This window comes from Dysidea avara, chromosome 7, assembly GCF_963678975.1.
Source record: "Dysidea avara chromosome 7, odDysAvar1.4, whole genome shotgun sequence".
NCBI classification, from domain to species: Eukaryota; Metazoa; Porifera; class Demospongiae; order Dictyoceratida; family Dysideidae; genus Dysidea; species Dysidea avara.
In genome coordinates, this window is record NC_089278.1 from 34,144,055 (window position 1) to 34,167,677 (window position 23,623).

At 36.9% G+C, this 23,623-nt stretch overlaps 1 protein-coding gene across 1 annotated transcript; it reads right to left on the reverse strand.

Annotated features, from left to right (window-relative positions):
• Positions 1-151: 151 nt before the first annotated feature.
• On the reverse strand, positions 152-14,059 carry LOC136260815 (uncharacterized). The gene is made up of 3 exons (XM_066054687.1): positions 13,982-14,059; positions 644-4,683; positions 152-498 (listed from the first exon to the last, which is right to left on the reverse strand). Exons 2-3 carry the CDS (start codon positions 4,678-4,680, stop codon positions 417-419), a joined length of 4,119 nt encoding a protein of 1,372 aa, XP_065910759.1. The 5' UTR covers positions 4,681-4,683; positions 13,982-14,059; the 3' UTR covers positions 152-416.
• Positions 14,060-23,623: the final 9,564 nt, after the last annotated feature.

A 23,623-nucleotide genomic window follows, 5' to 3' on the forward strand; every position in this document is an offset into this window, starting at 1 on the left:
CCATAGTGTTTACAAAGTTGGATGTGAACTCTGACATTTGCAGTCTCACACTCTTACCAAGAATCAGCTGGTTTGATAACCATTTACTATAAGTTTTCAGTTGCTATTATTTTCAATGACCATCACATTTCAATAACCATCACATTTACACTTTCAGATAATCAGCTTAATCAACCATCATGATACCAAATTAAGAATTTACAAACATTATATTTGTTCTGTAACATCAGTTATGCATGTATGTGTAAGTAACAACCATATTATGTAAGAAACAACAATTAACATTAAAACAACTGCATGTATAGTAAAACACATTATGCAAGTGATTATAAGGTATATGTAAGAAAACTGTTTCTTTTTTTTCAGATTTTTAAATGAACACAGAATGTCTCTCAACTATATGCACACAAGGTGCTTCACATGTGATCCAACTGAACGTAATTGAAGAGAGATTCTTGGTAATGAGCACAACTAGACGTTATCTCACCTTTCTCATTACTATACAACAAAAAGAAGACTAATATATAGCTATCCATTAAAATTAAAGATATTGTACCTATCAAAGTATACACAGAAACACAATTGTACGTTATAACACCATGTGATTCTATTTAAACTGTACGATACATTGATGTGTACTTACTCAACAGTAACATCAGTTGTTCGAGTTGATGCAATTTTTGCTTGCTGGACCACTGTTTCACTGTAACCTGTAGCAACGATATCATCTGCATTAGTCCTGTGCTTTATACAATAAACGTAGTGACACAAAAATACCAGGGCCACTAAAACAGGAAAGAAGTACAACCCATATGTTATTCCAATGATGGTATCCGTGGTGAACCCATTTGAAAATGAAATAATTTTCAGTGATACAATTAGCAGTAAGGTGTGAAGAATAATTCCATCATAAACATTAAGCCTATCACTCTTGTAGGGCTGGAGCACATAATGCAGTAGAGAAACAATAACACAAATGATCACCAACAAATATTGTTCAGTGTATGGATCAGGAAAGCCAATAACCTTAATGATGAGAATCACTTGTCTGCTTATTAGATAAACAGATGCAAGCCAACGAAATCTGTCTTTGTAGCATCCTTGAAACTGATCCAGTAGTGGTTTTAAGTTTAATTTCGTACAGTATATGTTTATTGCAGTGAAGTTTACCTTAGAGACTATAAATGGTTGTGATAGTAGTAAAAGAGGAAATCCAACCACTATCACTACTTCATACAATACAGCTATCATGAAATAGGCAATGTGACGGCCAGTGAAGTATTTTATTCCTGGAGAAGCATAACTGTAAACTTCATGTACTCCAGTAAACTTAATAGATCGAAAGAGCTGCAGTGATGTATCGGCAATCGACACATATGCTAGTGTCAAGATAAGACATATGGTAGGAATAGCTGCCTTCCCTATTAAGATAGTAAATTTTCCTGAATGGCTTGCAAACTTGCTGAGTATCCACATCATCATCAAAACTACTGTTGGATGTGCATAGTGTATAACATGTTGATCTATTGTAAAAAATCCTTGTACAAAGCATACCCTGAAGAGAAATCCTGGATATAGTTTGAATAAGGTGCCACCAAATATTGAAACTAGTGAACTAAGTTCATCAGAACGACTTACAACCTGCCCCAACAGAATATCTACCACACTGTAATAGTAGATTATCCCATACAAATACCCTACAGTGCACTTAATATGGTGTAACCACAACATTGTTAGAAATGCAACCACAATCACTATTACCCAGTAAGCCATTACACCAATGATTACCAAGACTGTATACCCAGGATCACAATCATCAACATTGATACATTCAACAGAATCAAAAGGTAAAGTATAGCCATCTTCACAACTACCACAAGCTGGTCCTGTTCTATGTGAGTCACACTGGTCATCCTGAACTGATGGTAACACAAACCTTCCTGGACTAACTTCCCTACGTCTAAAGTTACAATATGTATAAGGACATCGTGATACAGTGGTAGTATTGTCCACCATACCAAACCAGTAATCTCTCTTGATAGTTGTTGGTTTAGGTGTACATGAAACAACACCATCAGTGGTATAACATTTACACTGCATTGTTTCCTTGTTATAAGTGTATCCTGATCGACAAGGAGTTAGTTCTACTACCAGATCCAATGTTATTGTAGTACTCGTCAGTCGCAACTTCAGTGGTGGGCCATTGTGTATACCAGTTATTACAATTCCTCTGAACATATCATTTATTAGAATCGGATTATTTCCAGTGATATTGTAATTTATACCATTACTAGTAGTGCAATTCTCAATACACTCAACAAAAAATATTGTTGATTCAGCAGATTGATTGTTATAACCCACAACCTGTGCTGGTATTTCCATCACTTCACCAAGCATTATATCACTAACATTATAAGTTGTACAGTTCACATCAATACATCTTGCTGGTTTATTGAGTCTGAGTTGAAATGGTTGTGTAGAGAAATCTCTGGCATTGTTAATCTCGTCACCACAAAAATTAGATTGAGAAATGTAGAAAATTGAACTTTGATCTGATGCAGTCTCTATCGCAGGCAATTCTGGAGCCTGATAAAAAATTACATTACCAGCCAATGAAGCGTTATTCTGTAAAAGTACATAGTTACATGGGTCCGAATCAGTGACAGACTGAGGTGTTATTTCACGGCATAAAAATTCGCCATCAATCACTGGACAGCCGTCAGCTATTGATATGGTAGCTTGGTTGCACAGTTGATCACTGTTTATTTGAAGCAGCCAATTACACTTGGTAACATTTGAATTAGTTGATAAATCAATATAGATTGCTCCACCACGTACGAACGCAAAATTATTTGTGAAGTTGAACTGAAAAATAGAAATACCTGGCAGAATGTAAGCATCGCTCAAAAAGAGAGCAGCACCATTATTATTTATGTTTGATTCAAATATTGTGTTACCATTGCCAACAAGTATAGTATTTGAAATACTAAGTGCGCCACCACTGTTTTGTGAGAAGTTTGTCGATTGGCCTAGTAAAAGAAAAGCAGGTTTGCGGACAATTACAAGATCTGCCATTAGAGACTGCTTAATGATGCGAACAATACTGCTACCACCACCATTACTCAAAAAACTGCTATTGTAAATAGCAATCAAATAGGGATTGTCTGATGTTAAAAAACTGTATATGATTGTTCCAGAACTTTGGCCAATATTATTTTCGAAATGTGAGTCTTGCACATACAATTTAAAGCTTGAAAGAAACTGTCCAATTATGTAAAGTCCACCTCCTCTGCGTTCAAACTGATTATCCCAAAATGTTAAATTTGAAATGTTAACAATAATATTATCTTCAGACAGCCTAAATACCAAAAGACCACCTCTTCTTACAACAGATGTTCCAAAATTACCAATTGCTCGAATGTTATGCAACAAGATGTTTAGGTTGGCAGAGCGCAATTGGAAGAAAAGCAAAGAACTTCCAGAATTGTTACAGAAATTTAAATCCACAAGATCTACAGTGCTTTGTGATTGCATATTTAGTTCAATCAATCCAACCTCGTACATCGTATTGTAAACAAAGTCACAGTTTGTCATAAGCAAATAAACAGGTTCTCCCGCCATGATAAGACCAATAACATTACGTCCATCACTGTTGTTGACAAAACTACAAAATGACATGTTTAAAACAAGCACCAAGGTAGTAGGGGATATTGAATATAACTCTATCATTAATGCTGAGGAATTGACATAAGACCGAACCACACTATTTCTACTGAAATTGATAAAATGCAAACCAATACTTGGTGAATTAGTGCTGTTGATATTTACTGCACCACCACTACGACCACGATTATACAAAAAGATACTATACTCAATTGTCATGTTGAAAGGAATTGTACCATTAGAATGAATCACTTTTATAGCAGTACCATCAGCTATTTCACCAGTTTCATGCTCAATAGTCATTGGGTCAGTATCATTAACTCTTCCAAAGTGGCCATTATTGTTAAAATTACAATTTGAAATATACAGATCAGTTTCAGCACTTGCTTCTTCAATATATAATCCACCAGTTTCACTGTAGTCACTTGTGAGGCAACGAATATATCTACTTTGTGCACGAAGACAAAATACAGTGTCATAATTAGAATTGTCAATTACCATTGTGTTAGTAATATTTATCACACCAGCTACCATGTATAAATACAATGCACGAACTTTAGAATTTCGTAGAATACAATTGGTTATGGATAAATTGGTTATCTTAGTAAATGTGAGACCTCCTGTAGAGTCTGGAGTTGTAGGATCTTGTCTCTGAGGATCACCACACTTATCCCATGTGATCCCTTCAATAACAACATTACTACAGATATTACAGAATACTCCACCAGTATTGTTACACATTACAACGGTGTTACCCTGTCCTCTTATTGTAATAGCATTAAGGCTGTGTAACTCTACTATTGTAGTTAATGGGACTGAGTTGGATGTTATGTTGACACAATCATTACTCTGTAAATGGTTTAGTACATAACCAAGTGAAGAACAAGGATAATCTCCTTCCAAACAATCTTCAGTATCATTTCCATCTGTGTTAACAGTGATCTCACTAGCATTCACAGGATTCTTCCAGATCAGCATTATTGTCACCAGTACAGCAGCTAAAGTAATTTCAGACATTTCCTGTAATACAATGAATAAAGAAGTAAAATTTCCCCATAATGGTTGAGAAACTCTTCAAATACAATAAATACATATTTGGATACCATAAAATCAGGTGATGGTCCAGAGTCAATTATTACTGCCTGACATAGGCCATTTGTCAGGCAAATATCATGCATGGCCGACCACAATGGAACCTGCCTGACAAAATGTCATTCAAAATACAAGGAAGTAGTCCAAGGTTGTATAGTTTTTATAGTGCATAAGTAAATAGTGAACAAAATAATGATTGTACCATTATACATACTAAGGTTAAGTAAATCTATTGATGTATTCTCTGAATGCCAAATTGTGTAAAGCAGCAGTGTATCAATGTCAGGTAAAGCTTTAGTTTGCCTGATATTTTCATTGGGCTTTTAAAAAAAAATTATAATTGTCTCTGTGGTAAAGTAATTGCCCACAATTATTATTTTTACAACAGCTGATTCTCTCTCCATGCACAAGGGGTAGTCACTATCATAAGGCTTGCAGTAGCGCATCAAGAAATCTGATTCACTTTAATTGCTTGATTGTAGCTAATATTCATTTTGATTCCTTGATATTTTAACCTGAAAACCTGTTAACGTTGTTCATCATTTCACAGACCCAAAGCAACTGACTCAATTTTTTTCATAGATTGAAAAATTAAAATAAATCTTCACAAGTGAAAAATCAAACCAAAAACCCAGTAAACTACAGTAAACTAAGCACAAGCCTTGCATTCTTCCAATGCTGTTTACCTACAAATATCTTCTCAAAGTCTAGTACAGTAACTCATCCAAATTGCACCCCTTACATGAATTTTGTCATTATTTTGCACTCCTTCTGTGCTGATTTGAGGGATACATGCCACTTATCAACCCTAATAGCCCGCGTAAAACAACTATTTAAGTTAAACGTTCTTAAAACAGTTTGATTGCCTGTTTTGGGCACAACCATTAAATCTATGGAAATGACTACCTATTGATACAGAGTTATATGAAGTCTACCACAGCTAACAACAGTGGACTTATGGTCCTGCTGCATGAATAAGCTTACTTCATCTTTGGTCCAAGAGGTACCTTTTGGCATATCGCAGTATGTACAATGCATTCTTCATGGACTTACCAGTGTCCTCCTTTGTGTCCCATTCATCTCGGCTGACAGCAGAAAGTGTGATTTGTGGTAGCACATAATGGCTTCCCTTTGTAATGGAAATTGTCCGTATTTTTCATAGTGGCTACTTTGATTGTAGAGGTGCTTTTCAAATAGTTCTTTTTTTTGTATTGGATTGTATTAATGCTTTACAGCGACCAGCTTGATTCGTAATGCTGTGTAACGGGCTGAACATAGCTGACAACGAAGTGTAATGGAAATTTCCCTTTTCAGGCAATAATTGATAACTGGGGTGTGCAGCGCCATATCTTTTGTGTGGGTTCTCCAGTCATAATAATGTTATTTTGCAAAAAAAAGTTAACAAACAATTAAACAAAAAAATTGGAATTTTCAACTAGAGTAGAGGGACCATAGCACATCGAAAGAAGTACTGAAACAAGCTGGAGTAGTGCATGATATTAAATCACAGTAAAGCAATAAGAAGTGCTATATCCCTACTGGTCTATAAACAAATGTGAAGCAATAATCAGCCTCATGTTTGGTAACTAGTGATTCTTAACAGTCTTACGTAAGTAATGTTGTGTTAAAACACACAAAGCTGGAAAAAAGCAGCTAAAAAGCAACACAATGCCCGTGTTTAATTAATTTCCAATCACTATATCCGGTGAGGAGCCACATCTACTACCAAGCTCAATAGTCAATGGCACTGGAAATTCTTTAGCTTGACAATTCAGTAGTTCTTGGTGCTACAGAGTTACTCAAGGGACTGCTTTGTTCCATCAACAGCAGGTTTACATGCTTAAATGACAAGTAAGCTTGTACATACTAGCAAGAGTTCATAATATAGAGAGGGAGGGAGAGTATCCAACTCTGTATTGCCTGGTCAAAACACACTGTGTTCAAAGGTTGCATCATATCCTGAATACTTCGGTATACTTTCATACAAATTTGTCACCTTATATAGACAAAATCTGATTTTTGGTTTGCTTGCCTGTAGACAGGATAGACCATCAAGCTAAGTAATAAGTCACTCAATAGAGAGTTCAGATACATAACAAGTCACCACTCTCCCTCCCTCTCTACATTATGAACCCTTGATACTAGTAAGCAAGCTACAAAGAGCGTTGTTTTCTTAATAATATTTGGATTGGCAAATTCATGGTTATTTTCCAAATTTAGCTGGCACCAAAGTTTCCCTCCAAACTTTGGCCTGTTATGACAAGCTGTTATGGTCAAAAACCCCACCAAGGCAATGAATTCAATTACAAAAGCAATGAATTCTATATACCGCAGAAGTGACAATTGCAAACTGGACAAAATCAATTGCAAAGGTGATGAACTCAATAGCAAAAAATTTTAACACTCATCTTCAGGCACATGCACTTGATTGCAGGAGTTACATACAGTAATCAGTATTACTTACGGTGGTATGGCCAACACAGCATTTTGTGAGAGTTTCTATTCTACAAGAACTCGTACTGAGGAGTTGATACAAAGTATTCTCTACACCCAACAAGAATTAACAGGATAGTTATGGCTATGTTAGTTTAGGGCATGATCTTATAGCTAATTTAACCATGCATATTTGCAGTTTATTATTACACAACAGCTGGCCTCATAAACTGTAAGGTTTCTAACTTGCATTCATAGTTAAAGGGGGAATTTTGTAAATGACACATGCTAACAGCTGGCCTCATAAACTGTAAGGTTTCTAACTTGCATTCATAGTTAAAGGGGGAATTTTGTAAATGACACATGCTACATAACTAAATGTTTCAAAAGAGCAGCAACTGCCTAGTTGGTACAAATTACTGGTTAGTGATTACTTTGTTTATCAACTGCTAATTAGTTTCATTAATTACTACCTGGCAATTATAAAATCAAGAGTTCTCTTGATAAAATTTTCCCAGTGACTATGTATAATTACAGAAGAGAAAGGGAGAATGGGATGATGTGCTGTAGACATTGTTCTATCCTAGACTTCAAGCAGTCACGTTTAGTGGGGACCTATGTCCCCCTAACTCACTCTCTCCTACTATGACACCATTGACAAATTCACACTACTGCACTAGTTGAAAGTGACAACTGCTAGTGGAGGACGATAATATATGGTGGGAATATTTAATAACACTGAAGCTGCTTTCAGGTGCAGTGTAGAATGCAGCACTAAGTCACTAACTAAGGTTACAACTGAACATCTACATTACCAGTTTGACTGGTTTGTGCCCAGGTTTGCCTCCTTTAAATCTTGACACTATTTGATGTTTGTCTCCACCTTCCCATGGGCCCTAGTTACCGATGCAAACTTGTGAGTAATACAAGTTCAATCTTTATGGTGATGGTTGCTTACTGGGAATCATTGTAAACAACACAAATGCATGGGAGTTTTGAAAACATTTCCTTGATCACGTGGACAGACACATAGCCACCCAAACCAAATCTCAAAGAAACCAGGCATGTGTCCACAGCTGGCCTTCTGATGACTGTGGGTATGAAATATTCTATACAAAAAGTACCTTTATGGAAGAGTCTTACATCAAAGTAATCTAGTGTGAAACTTAGAAAATCCTTACAGAGGTACAAATATTGGTATTTAAAATAATACAAAGTTACAAGTCACTACATAGAGTGCTCAGCTACTTAACAAGTTATCCTATACAGAAATCAGTCATAAACAAGTCATCCAGTAGAGAAACAAGCTCTGTATAGAGTTGGCTATGTTAAATGTCATCCACAGCAGCGTAACAAGGCACCATGTAGAGAGTTCAGCTAGTCAGCTACATCACAAAGAGAGTTCAGCCATTCACCCTATAGAAAGTTCAGCTATGTTACAAGTCACCCAGTATAGAGTTCAGCAATGTAACAAATTACCTTATAGAGAGTTTGGCTACATTACAAGTTACACAGTTGAGACTTCAGCAACGTAACTAAGTCACCATGTTTCGCAAGAAGCTAAGAAAAATCACTCTGTAGAGAGTTCAGCTACAAATACGTCACCCTAGGAGAGAGCTCAACTATGTTATAAGTCACCCTATAGAGCATTCAGCTCTGTAACAAGTTATTCTGTATGTCCAAATATGTCACCAAGAGTTCAGCTACATAACCTGCAGCTTTGTAACAAGTGACCCTGTAGACTTACATAACACCCCGTTCAGCTACAAATCATTTTACCTGTTGAGAGATCAACTATGTATGTTATAGGTCACTCAGTAGAAATTTCAGCTATTGTCTCTAGGCATGGAGTCACTCAAAACAAAAGACATGTTGAGGATTGTAGGTATGCATGAAGCCACAGCCATTTACGTATAGCAAAGTTAATGCGTTTTGCTTACTTTGAACCACGCCTACTGACTGATCATTATTTACAAAACTTACCCCATATAGCTACGTACAGTCAAACCTCTCTAATCCGACGCTCAATGGGAGTCATAAACTTTGCTGGATTACGGAGATTGCTGGATTATCAAGTCACCTATGTAATCCGACATTGTACAATACCTAGAATAATGTCAGATTATGCAGGTTAAACGGATCACACAATGTTTTTAAAATGAATTAATTTTAGAACTTGCAAGTATTACAGCTTTTTTCTGTTATTGTCAACCAATTATATGCTTTGGTCGCTTAAAAACTATTTTCTGCAATTGTTTTTAATGCTGCTATTATTCTCTGTCGGATTACAAAGGTTGAAAACAATGTATTTCCAAGTGAGAACCAAATTTTGTGTCGAATTATGGAGTACAGAAGTTGTTTTCTATACAAAAGTGTTGGTAAATGACGTTTTGGTCGGATTAAAGAGGATTCTGGATTAAGCAGGTGTCAGATTAGAGACGTTCAACTGTACCTGTTTACTTAACTGGATATGCTAGTGGAGCATCCACAATGTAGATCTTGGTGCTTGCCTTGGTTTAATTAATGCGGGTCATATCCAGGTCAGTGAGTCATCCATAGGACCCAGCTTCATTGCTGCAACATAGCAGTACCATCATATAGATATGATGGAACACACTGTCTGTTTACATAATACAATTGCTTTAACAAATATGTATATATGTTCATTTGACATCAGGGTTGACTATATCAATAAAGGATTGATCAATTGTTTGATATTAAAAGTGACCCGCTGAGAAAAGTTTTGCACATTCCTTGAATCCATTTTATTGCTTCTCTGTTACCTATAGTAACAAAGGAGTGGACAGCCAAAGCTTCAGCCTTTTGTGATTAATAGTCTTAGAGTTTATAGCACTGGACAGTTGGAACAGGAATAAACTCGCAACAGTACAGCAAATAAATTATGGACGCCTATTTTACATGACTGAAACAAGCTACAAAGACGGAGTTTGGTTCAGTCTGTTCACCATGAACTGGCACTTCGATCAAGGTATAGTGTTTTGCAGTATGTCTCCCGTGTGAACAAAGAAATGAAGTGACAACGGTAAGCTTTATTTCTACCACAACATAAATAAGTGTCCATACTTCACATACCATACGCTGTACAAACGAGAAGATTTTCTTTTTCCCCATGAACAGGAAGATCTGGTGGTATATAGGTTTTATACATTTGAACTTTGTTTCAGTACATACCAAAGTAATCAAAACGTGTGTAAATTTTTATGTAGCACGCACATTTTCACCCAGTTTATTTACGCTTTTATAGCAAAATAGAATTTTGCAAAAACATCCAGTTTTGGCTCACTACTTTACCAATTCGGAGGACAAACACGGAAGGCTGCAGCTGAGCTTGTACGAGGTGTCCTAGGCTAAGAAGTACTTCCAGGTGAGAGATTACTTAGGCCACTCCAACTGTTTTGTGCACTTAGCTAGCTAAATACACTTGTACAAAATAGTGTAGTTTACTTCCCACCCACATGCTGTGACTACAATGAAGTGGCCTTCTGGAGTGGCCTTACAGCAAAACGTATGGTACACAAATAAACTGCAGTGCAGTAAACGTTTAGTGGTCATTGGATGGTGATATCACAGGCTTTAAAACAGGTATGCACTGTAGGTAGATCTGCGACCACAGTCAAAATCTTGACCTGCTGAAATTTTGCTGTGACCTTTGACTTAGTGTGTGACCTGTGACTTAGAGATGATATTTCCACAATACTATTTTCAGTAGATCCTCTGATCTCCATAGCAATGCAAAAACTACCACTTATTTTCTGGTTATTACACCACATATCAAAAAATTTCAGCCATATTGATGAACAATGATATGCATTCTATATAGCAGGATTTTTAACCAACTATCAGGTAACCATGTATGCTAAGTACGTTATCATTAAACTTAGATCACTTTTGACAATTAAAATAACGCAGTGGCTATTGACACCAATCATCAGTGTTAATAAGGGCCACAACCAACTATTGACACTAGCAGTAAATCATGTGATGTGTACAGACGTGAATTATTGCCCCCACACTTGATTGTTGGCAGTTCAGCAATAACCTGGAGTAATGTCTTCGTCGGTGGATTCTGAGGAAGACCCAGTGAATTCAGGAAATGATGTTGAAGAAATAGTGGACAGTAATGGTGACTTGATGAATGATGTTCAGGTTGGCAAAAAGTTCAACTTGTTCGAAGAAGTGCAGGAACTACTTAGGAAGTTAAGAGCATATAATCACCCTATGCGCGTGTTTAATAGTCAGAGCGTAGATGATTACAACAAGAGACGTGCAAAGGCCAGGGTACCTTTAGAACCCATTGATAGTAAATGGAAATTCACCTACTATGTAATTGCATGTGTCCACTTTGGCCAGCCCAGGAAAAGAAGCAAAGGCATCAGATGTAACCAGCGCCATTTAGCCATAAAGTGCACTGCAAAGATCACCATATCATATGAAGGAATTCAAATGCCTTGTTCTTAAGCATTGTACACTGGAACATAGCCATCGAATCAGCAGTGAAATCATGAAGCATTATGCTTCAAATAGAAAATTGAGCATACAACAGCAGCAGGAATTGGATGAAGTGCTCCAGCTCAGGCCGAATAACAAGCAACTAAAGGATTATATTCAAACTAAATACAAGAAATTGGTTACACTAAAAGATATTCAGAATTTGAAGCTACTTATGAAAAAGATGAAAGCAGGTGGTAGAAGAGATGAACAGATCCTGATTGATTCTCTTGAAGATGCCTTGGAAAAGGACACAGGTGCCAAAGGTGGTATTACAGTGAATGAAAATAATGAGATTGCTACTATGTCATATCAATCTGGACAAATGTCTGCCCTGTTTGAAAAGTTTCCTGAAATATTGTTGGTGGATGGTACCTATAATGTGAATAGATCTAGGATGTCTCTTTATTGCTTTATGGTTGAAGATGGGTTTGGGAGTGGTAGGAACATATTTTACTCTGCTACTGCAGAGGAAAGTGCTGTGCACTTGTTCAGACATTTAAGTCATTTAATCCCTCTTGGTTCAATGTTCATGTGATAGTAATTGATAAAGATTTTACTGAGTTACCAGCACTACAACAGGAGTTCCCACAAGCAACAGTACTTTTCTGCCAGTTTCATGTCATCAAGTATTTTTTTAAGCAGATAGTTGATCTTGATGTGGCCAAAGAAAGTCGGGAACAGGCCAGAGAAACCATCAGGAGGATTGTTAATGCTGACAGTGAAGAATCATATACTGCATTGAAGCAAGACCTCTTTGACAACACCAACACTACATTTAAAGAATATTTTATCAAAAACTGGGATGTTTGCAGAGAAAAATGGGTAACTTTTCTTTGTGACAATCATCTTCATTTTTTGCCAATACAACAAATAATTGGCTTGAATGCCATAATCACAAGTTAAAAGATGTTGTTTCTCGATCAATGTCACTTTCTGAAATGTTTGAAAAGGTGCTTCTCTTCTGTAGAACGATTGCTGAAGAGTATACACACAAGGTGTTTACTGAAGAATTTTCTACACGTAGTACAGCCAATGATGGTATTAGTGATGTGTCTACAATTAATGCAACTTGCACAGCGTATTCAGCTGAGAGGATTGTTGAACAGTTAAAGCTGTCACGTTCTGTGATGTATACTGTTTCAAGTGGAGATGGTGAAGGTGTTTTTAAGGCAGTTTACAAATCCCGGGAGCATTGTGTGTCTCTCATTGCTAATAACTGCTCTTGTGATTTTTCAAAGGTGATGGGACTCCCCTGTCAACATATATTTGCGGTGAGAGCCTGAATGGGAAGATGACAAACCGTTGCCTAAACTGTGGTATTGTCTAGACTGTAGGTAACTATGGACTGCAAGTCATATACATCTTTCATTGACTCTAAATGTTGTACTAAGTTCATTATTGTAAGCTGTTACATTATCATGACAAACTTCTTTAGCACATAGTACATGTAGCTAGTATGTACGCATGTATGTGGTATGCTTGAAACATGAGCAGTGTAGTGTGTGTGTGTGTGTGTGCAGATGAAGTATTCATCCATGTACGTATATTATGAGTCTGCTGACCAGTGGCACTCAGGATGTACTGTCAACACTTAGCTAGCTAGGAGTTTAAGCTGATGACATGTATGAATGCATGCAGTGGCTGTTATTCTACATTAATTTTGTATATAGCTATACGCATCCACAATGCATATTGCAAGTGTTGATACAGTAGTAAACAAGTTGATGGTCTTTATTGATCAGTGTCGATAGTCATTGGTGCCATGGCTTCTTATTGCCACCGATTGGTGTTAATACTCATCTGTGGCTTTTTTATTGCCACTTGTCTGTGTCAATAGTCATCAGTTGCTTTTTAATGCCATTGATGGGTACCACTAGTCATCATTTATTGGCTTCTAACACTAGTCAGTGTCAGCAGTCTTTCGTGGCTTCTTATTGCCACGGATTGGTGTCTATTGCCACCAACGATCGGAAATAGTCTTTGGCGAGGTGGCCATTGTGGGTTGGAATTTTTGCCCTTGACCGTTGACTTCTGATCAGTTGGCACGAAATTGGTGGCCTTGACCTGTCACTTAAGAGTTTGACCGCGGTCGCAGATCTACTTACAGTGTGTGCCTGTGTATCACCCCCTTGTAATGACAGCACATATAACATCTAACGTCGCTGGTTTATATACTACAGTGTCCCCCGACAGTGTCACAGAGACCCTCGTACTGTGTGCGAGATTTAAAGCCTTCTACCATAAACTACCAGTTAATTGACTAGTATGTGACATACCTAACCTTCTTGTAAATCTCTCCGGCGGCTTCTTTTGGGCGTTTGAATGGTCTTCGTTGATGGAGTCCAAGATCTCGTGCGATCTCGTGCTGTGACTGAGCTTCCGGTGCCCGCATAGATATTTGAGTAAAAAAAATCTGTGGCCTGCTCTCCGCGCGCGCATCGGCCGTACGTAGACAGTGGCGTAGCTACCATTGAGGCAACCGAGGCAACCTTGGTAAAAATGCTCAACAACAGGCTGAGCAGGCCTGAGTTTTGAAATTTTCTACACATCAAACGTTACTAGACAACATTACCTCGAACATTACTGTACCCCAGTAGCTGAAAAGTGGTCCAAGGCACTATATCACCATAGGCTCCAGCCCTGCTTAGTACTACAGTCATAGATTCCAGCTTGAATTTGTAAAAGATCGAGATACTCTAATAGAGCAGTCATCGTAATAATATTCTAATAAAGCATTCAATACAGATTATAGCCGCTGCTCTCATTACACTGCTTGGTCAATGTTAATTATTTTTACATTACTTGTCAAAAGTTCAATGAGTCAACTGCATGACATTGCATTGAGCTAATTGATCATGCATATCAAACATTAGCAGTTACAATCAAAAAATAGCCTGCTCCACATGCCATTTCAAAGCATATAGTTTCAAATTTTTCCTTGAGGGAGCATCCCCCCAGACTCCCTAGCTTGACATGCTTAGCACATGCAGTTGAGCATCACATGAAAGAGATAATTATCTCTGAGTTAAACATCATACCAGATCAATCAAAAGTAGTGTGCATGACTATGACCTCCGTTGCAGTCCATGGATGGCCTGACCGCTCAAAATATCTCCGGAGTAAGTTGTGCTGCATGCAATTAAACTAGTCTAATAATTGAAGCATGGTATACTAGTACTGTATAGCATTAACTATGCTGGAGCATTACTTATGACATGTAGAAAAACACTCAGAGTCTTCTGAAACAGTTTCCTCCATCCAACCATAGTCAACCTGCAAATGCTGTACCACCCATACTTGAAAGTATTTGTGAATCAGTTGAGCCAGAAGCAGACCCTCTCAATTTGATCAATGTATATAAACTTTGCCTAAGTAAAAAAAATTCCCTGGCTACACCACGATAGCTAATCTATGGTTAGTCTCAACTCAACCCCATGAGAAGTGCTTAGCTAGGAGGGTAAAATGGAAATTAGAAACAAAAAAAAAAAAAGACTCACAATAGAGTAAAAACTTTAACTTGTTAGCTAGTGGCCACTTCTATGTATAGTTGTTACAAGGATCATCTCTTTACAAAGACCATGCCACATTTAGCTAGCTGCTGTACTACGTATATTAAGTAGCTACAGCTAATACAGTGGAACTTGCTAGTCACACCTGCGTAATCATTTTGTTGTGAAAGTGTAGCTAATGAACGGGGCAATGAAATAAACTTTAACAATTTCATTACTCTCAACTTACATGTATAATGAAAATGATTAATTGCAGTGCTTAATCTAGATTTTCTCCTTGGGGAATCAGGAGGCAAGTTGGGAGATGACCAGGTGAAAGTCTATATATAGCTATATGTACTGTATATGTACTGTAACAGTACGTAAAACAGTTGTAAAACTGGTTAAGGCTGTGTCATAAGTGTTTGTTTTGATTTTGGTCAAGCCAGATCCTAGTTGGCAAAGCTTGATGCATGAGTGTAGTAGTAATGACATAGCTAATATCTAGGACAACCATGCAGTGGCGTAGCCAGGAAAAAGTTTTACCGAGGCAAAGTTTATATATTGACCTAATTGAGAGGGTCTGACTCAACTGATTCACAAACACTTTCAAACTTGATTAACTGGTTGGATGTTTCAGAAGACTCATCATGTCTGAGCATTTTTCTACATGTCATAAGTAATGCTCCAGCTTACGGTATACCATGCTCCAACTATTAGACTAGTTTAATTTCACTCAGCACAAACAGCTGACTTATTCTGGAGATATTTTTAGAGGTCAAGCCATCCATGGACTGCAATGGAGGTCATAGTCATGCACACTATACTTTTATTGATCTGATGTGATATTTAAGTCGGAGATTATCTCTTTCGTATGATATTCAGTTGCATGTCAAGCTAGGAGTATGAGGGCATGCTCCCTCAAGGAAATTTTGAAAATATATACTTTGAAATAGCATGTGCCGAAAGCTATTTTTTGATTGTAACTGCTAATGCATGATGTGATCAATTCAGTAGCTCAATACACTGCCATGCAGTTGATTCATTGGAACAACTGAAAAGTAATTTAAAGACAATTAACATAAATGTACAAGCAATGTAATGAGAACTGTGGATATAATCTGTACTGACTGCTCTATTAGAGTACATTACGATGACTGTTAGAGTATCTCGATTTTTTGATACAAATTCAAGCAGCTGAAAAGTGGTCCAGCCAATTGTCACCGTGGGCTCCGGCCCTGCTTAGTACTGCAGCCATATAGATTCTATTATGTGTGGCCCTACAGTAATGCTGTCTTAGTATTAGTTAACGTTTGAGTAGAAAATTAGAGTGCCACTCAAAACTCAGGCTGTTCAGCCTGAATTGAGCACTCAATGGTAGCTACGCCACTCAGGGGCGGATCCAGAGGGGGCTTTGGGGGCTGAAGCTCCCCCCCCCCCCCCCCCTTCATATTTAGACTTTACTTGATCAATATGCTGAGTCATAGGCGGCGGAAAGGGGGGGGGCTAGGGGGCTAAAGCCCCCCCTCAGAATGATATCACACCGAAATTATCTTTCTTGGAGTGGGGCTGAAAACCGTGATAAAGATCGAGATACTCTAATAGAGCAGTCACTCTAATAAAGTAGTCAGTGTGTAGCGAGCTATGTAAGGATTTTTATGTAGTTTATCAGCTAGAAATGGTAGCTGGTGAGGTGGAAAGCTCTTGTGAGCTGGCTGTGACTTTTTTTTTTTTTTTTTTTTTTTTTTGGTCTCACTTTACCAAACTATAGAAATAAGTCTGGGTCAGCTCAACGGAGCCCCCCCTCATATCAACTACTTCCTCCGCCGCTGTGCTGAGTATTATAATGAAATTTTGTCTTAGCATAATTATATGATCACTAATAATACAAATACTCATAAAACCATCTTATAAGCATCTTTCCAAGGTATTATCAGTGGATTTATGCTAAAGTTTATGCAACAAGGACCCTGATCAGCATTGGAGGTGTACAAGATCGAGATACTCTAATAGAGCAGTCAGCTAACTACTCTAATAGAACATTCACTGGAAACATGTAGCTGGTTCTGTTATAGAATTTTTCCAAATCTTCCTGCACCTATACATACAATGAAGTGAATTGGTCTGTTTAAAGGGCTTCATTCATCTACTTGTGTAGTTAATATGTATGGCAATACTTAATTCAGGTACACAATTTCCATTGAAAATGTTCTCAGATTCAATCTTGTATTGTTCAAATTTCAAAATTTTCCACTTTCAACATTATTATTCTAACATGCACCTATTCAATGTTGTGCAATTGTGAGAGGGGTGCATCATGTACTTGGTTGTCTATACCTACCCAAACTTTTCTTTTAGCAAAATGCTTCAGAGAGCTATACCTATAATCTAAAGGCAGTATATAAAATATCTACAGGCCTATGAATTTTATGTGGAAATGTCTCCAAATTGCAGTATTTTAGTATTCAAAATTTTCCTGGGGGGGGGGGGGGGGGGGGGCATGCCCCCAGACCCCCCTAGTTCCAGCATGTTTCACATGCTGGGAAGTGTGCTTCGCACACCTCTACCCAAGAGATTAGTACCTTGAGTTAGCCCCTCCCTCTTATAAATCCTAGATCCGCCCCTGCCACTGCATCATGTCCACAATTATTCTATTAGTAGTGTACTGCATTTGTTCAATCTGTTGAATAAACACTATAAATCACTGAAATATTGTGCTGACCATCATTGTATGATAGCTACCACAAAGCACTAGCAAACTAAAAGATTTGCATGGGTGGATGTCTTTCAAGAAAACTTAGGCCATTTGAAATCGAATATTAAGGTATTTCAGTTCATGATTAATTGATTATACTATATACACGTACAATAAAAAAAAGTATATCAGGCTTTCTGAGATTATGGCTGTGCATGGTATTTTGAGTGTAAACTGGCTAGAACAAATTTTTTTACAAAATTAGCTATGCTGTTTGAGATTGAATTTAAGGACGAATTAAGCATACTATTATTTAGAAAATAATTAAGAAGTAAAATAACTTAGACTCTCAGATATTGAATAGCCGACTATCACTTTATGTAGGAATTTTTGTTAATCATAATACTGTATGTATCCTAAATTTAAAAAAAAATTATGAATGCTGAATTTGAAAGCTTTTAAGGTTGTGTTTGCAACTGTCAACCTGGGAAAATTTTACTAATTAAACACTCTTTGAGAGCATTTTTGATAAGTTTTGTGTGCCATTTAAAACAAGCTTAACCTAAGTATAGTGTAGTAGTTACTCACAATTTTAGGGGATGAGTCTAAATTTTTTTTTTGGGGGGGGGGGGGGGGGAAGTTCTTCCTAGCAGCCCTAGAATAAAAACTGATTAATTGTGAAAAATAATATTGCTGAAGGGTTCCTAAATACGTTATAAAAATGCTGTGAAAACCTTGAAGTTTTATATTGTTCATGAAAAAATGGATGTTTCATGATTTCAATATTTAATTCACAACAATATAATTTCATTATTATTTCTTTACATTTTAATAAGTGGGATAGTTACTAATAATCAACCCCTAAAACACCAGAAGCCATGATGTTAAAGTACAGGCTGTGTGGCTCCTCAGGCACTTGAATAGACTGCATGCAAGCTCAGGTCACCACCTGCATGGTCTGGGATTTTTTCTGCATTCAGCAGTTTTTAGTATCATGTTTCTGGTTCCCTGCTATAATAGGCTTGTAGTGGCCTTCTTTTCAAATCCCTAGTGGGATAGTGACTAATAATAATTAATTAATAAGCTGCTGGCAGTAAATTAAAATTACATTTTTCTTGTGCAGGTAATGAAAATTTATATCCTGTTACAATATTCAGTATTGCATGATTGAGTGGTAATGGTTTCAACATATTCCTTAGCATGTAAACTGATTGTGGCCTGGAAATTAACTAGGACATGTAGATATATACTCATGATTCATGACAGTCTCATGGATGGTGTCCTTAATACACATGCTTCACTGTGTTGCTTCTGAATCACTATATGTGACTGAATTTGACAAAACCCGGCTTCGACGCACAAAACTTCGTTAGGAGATGTGGCGATTTTAAGTAATCATTGTGTAATAACTTCCCAGTGCCTACAGCTGTGCAAACAAAATTTGCACCAAGTATGCATCTATTTACTAGCTATCACTGAGTGGGTGTATACATTTCTGATACCCAAAATTGGCCCTGTTTTGGGCAGCTTTTCTAATATACGGGTATAAAATGGAGTAAGAAGACGATTGGAATCCAGAGGCCAAGTTTGGGCTCTCCATGGCCCTCAAATCACTCCAAATTGACCGAGAACACTATTGGTGAGCTCTCTGTGAAGTCCCAGCTCACTACACACCATTATCACAAAGCCATGGCCATTCAATGGCGCCAATCTCCCACTCGTGGCTTTGACAGGGTCGGAAGAAAGCTGCCACAGAAACCAGACTTGCCAGTCCTGAAGGAAGTACAGTGTGGAATGTGATAGTGTATTAGGCCAGCAATCCATTTCTGGTAAAAACGTAAGTTTGATTTTGTGTGTGTGGAAGCCTTGTTATGTGAAATCCGGTCACATATTATGATGACCTTGCCAATAATGAGCTGGGTCCTAAACATATTATATATAATTTGTTCATGTGATGATGTCAAGCAGACATGGGTCAAGCCTTAAGCACTTGTTTTGAAGTGTTTAAACATATTTGTTACTATGCAGCATTTGTGCTTGTACTGGTACTTAATTGTTTATATTTCAAAGTGCTAGCTTATAAGCACATTTTAAAGCACAAAAGCTGCCAGCTCTTATCAAAAGTCTTTGATCCAATGAGCTTCTCATTTAACAGCCAAAAGGTGCTATCAAATGTGAATAATTGTTCTATCAGGTGTACCTGTAGAACAATTATTCAGTGTAGCAGAGAAAGTCTTCAGGCCTGAGAGGTGCAGATTGAAAGATGAAACTTTTATCGATTAATGTTTGTTCATTGTAACAATAGTACTTAAAACAATAGGTGCATGACTGCATGCACCATTATATATTATATGTTGATATTAGTTTGTTCATAAAGTAATTAAGTAATTATGTCAAGCACTTAAATAGTGCTTCACTTTGTACTTGAAGCATTTACTCAATTGCAGCATTTGTGCTTGTGTTTGTACTTAAGAGGTGCTTGAAAAATGCTTCAAGCCCTTAACCTAAGTGCTTGACCCATGTCTGATGTCAAGTATGTATGGTCTGTTTTATGAAACCATATTATAGTAAGCCAAGGTCAATGTTATCTCTCATATGTAGTTTTGGTTCAAGTCATACATGTGTACCAGAATGCCGGTGTCTTACAAAATGTGTCCATGGAAGTGAAGAGTAATACACCAATTAGTTTTGCACATGCATGGGAAAGAAAACATAAGCTGAACGTAAAAATCACAGTGCCGCATCCATGTACGTATATAGATATGGTGTTACGTAACGAGCTGCAAAGGATGCCATTAGTTATCTTTGAGGATTCCTCAAGGGAGTCCAAGTCACTGTTAATTGCAATCACAGAGTTAAAAACTAATTTTTGCACATTTGACCTTCTTGTTGTGAAGTTTCACTACCAAAGCTTCCTTTTATAGAAGATATGCAGACCATATAGTAACAATTTCGCACCAATTAACTAATACAAATTGGGTAATCTGTTCAGGTAATGGGATAGGAAACACTATGAGACTTTAAACAATGATACAGTACATGCCCTTTTATTGCAGAAAGTATCAAGAACACTTTATTTGACTATCAGAAATCTCTTTTATATATCTTGGAATGGAATTATTTGTCTACAAAGTGACATTTGTCATACTTTAATCACTCACAAACTCAATGCATTACTATAAAAAGTTAGTTTGTAATGTACTAGACTGTAATAGCGATATCTCTGGAATGCTTCAAGATGTCAAGCTAAAAAAGTAAAACAAGATAGATAAACACCCAGTGGCTCATTTTAGCTCCAATGTGGTAGAATCAGGTATCATAATTATTATGACAAAACATCATAGTGTATTTCACGCTATATATATTCACCACAGACACACCTAGCCATCATCAGTGCTAATGGACAATAGGCCTCAATTAAAACGGCCGGATGAAAGCCCATCATAGAACATTCTCAGTAAAGGATCAAAGATTTGTAGTTATTATGTATGTAACTGTATATGTATCAGTTTGTCATATTTGTCCAGTAGTATAGAATGGATAACACTTCCCTTAACCCAAAACTACACAACAATAAACTTCATGGTACAAGCCAATTAAATATACAAAAGAAACCCTAAATAGCATGTTAATAATTAGATACAAGTTGCATTAAAGGTGTGTGTTACTGTACCTATACAACTAGCACTATCATTTAAAATCTGCTAATGCATGGAGTAGCCAAGAAATGGCTGCAATGATGCTAATGCTTAGTAAATTTAGCCATGCATTATCAAATTTAGCATTAACATCATTGCAGCCATTTCTTGGCTCCCACATTTGATTTCATAACTTTTTTCATCCAGGCTTCTTTTTGAACTTTTTTCACAGTTTGGCTGTTTTTTTTTGTGTTGATTTGCTCTGAGTTTTAATTTACTCTCAAGTTATTCAGCAAAAGCCGTTCATACATAGAAGAGTTTAAATAAACACACACCAACCATACTTTCAAAACCAACGATATACACAACATGTAATTAGAAATCGCTCATGAGGAGGTGGTTGTGTAGTGTATGTGTGATGACAAAAAAGTGCTAGATAGACCTGAGACAATGGTAGCAGGTATGTTATTCCTTTACATTACTATGGTGAAAGATTTTCTGTAAGTGGATATCTTGAAGGTTATATGGTACGACCAACATTATCTCACACGCACGCACGCTTGCATGCACGCACGCACGCGCACACAAATTGTTTATTCAACAAAGCTACTAATAGAATTGTGTACATAAAGTGCAAATGGTTGTCCTAAATTTTACATTATTATGTCATCACTACAACACTCATGTATCAAGCTCTACCAACCACAGGGTCTGGATTCACCCAATGCCAATCACAAAATTCAAAACTTGTGAGACAATCTTGACTAACTAGTTCAACAACTATTCAACTGTTTTATATGGTTGTGAACTTGGACAAGCAGACTCTCAACTGGTTACCCCCCACCTCAACTTTCTGATTCCCCTAAAGGAGAAAATCTATGAATAAACAAAGTTTAAGAAGTTTGAACTATATACCATATCTTGTATATACCTGGTGCGAATTCAAATTTGCTGTGTGGCCTGCCCTACCTGGTGGACAGCTATAATAAAAAACAGTGTGCTTTGGAGAAGGGGATCGGAGTTATGCGTATATGATAATCGTGTTTTCTTTCTTCCTGTGAATATACACACAGTGTGCATGGTGACTTGCTTACTTGGCTGCATGACACAATTGACAAGCTGGTTACTACACACTTTACAAAGTTGTTAATGATTTTATACTGAATGCATAGTGGAATGTCACTATAATCAATATTGTGGGACAAAGAATAAAAGGCTCATTTTGCTGTGAATTTGATATCCTCTTAATTGTAAAAATAACACATGTGGCACAGTGTAAGGTCATTAATTTCTTTATTATAATAAGCATGTATGGTTAACATGAAACATCAGTACATCATGACATATACATATACAATAGCTCTATGTGTATATACACTTATATTATTGAAGTAGAGCTGTTAAGTTATTGTTGGCATTATTACCCAGTAAACATGGTAACGTTGACACTCTGTTATCCTTTAACAACATTAATGTTATCATACTGCTATTCAAGTTTAAGTCCATACACAAATTTTCTCCATCATATTTACATGATACTCTACTGGTCATGTTGGCCAAAATGCTAATTGTCTTTTTATTCCCTGGATGTCTACCAATTTTGGGTAAAGGTCCTTTTATTTGTGTTTTGTGGAACAATCTACAGTCAACTATAGTGGAGGCTACTACTCTTTCATCTTTTAAAAAACTTTATTGACATTAATATGTAAGTATTAGCTAATTCTTTGTGTTGGCTTTGTGTGTGTGTGTGGGCATGTTTATTCTTGGTGTTGTATCCATAGTTGTATTTGTGTTTTGTACTCTTCTTTTGCTCACTGAAAATCAGTATGAGTGGACCCCCTGTTTAAAAATTACAATTACAATGGTAAACATGCCCGTGTATATCAATATTTTACCCATAGTGAATTAACGTATAGGTAAATAGTAATAATAAATAAGCTTAAGGAAATAATAATAGTGTAGTGGAGAGTGTCCAATGCAATGCAGAGCTGCTACAAATGATTCGAAAGGATTCTTCTGTAAAACTTTGTGATTTGTAGTATATTCTATATGTGATGATTGTTTTAAATGTCGTATTTCTTTATCCTACTATTGTGCACTTC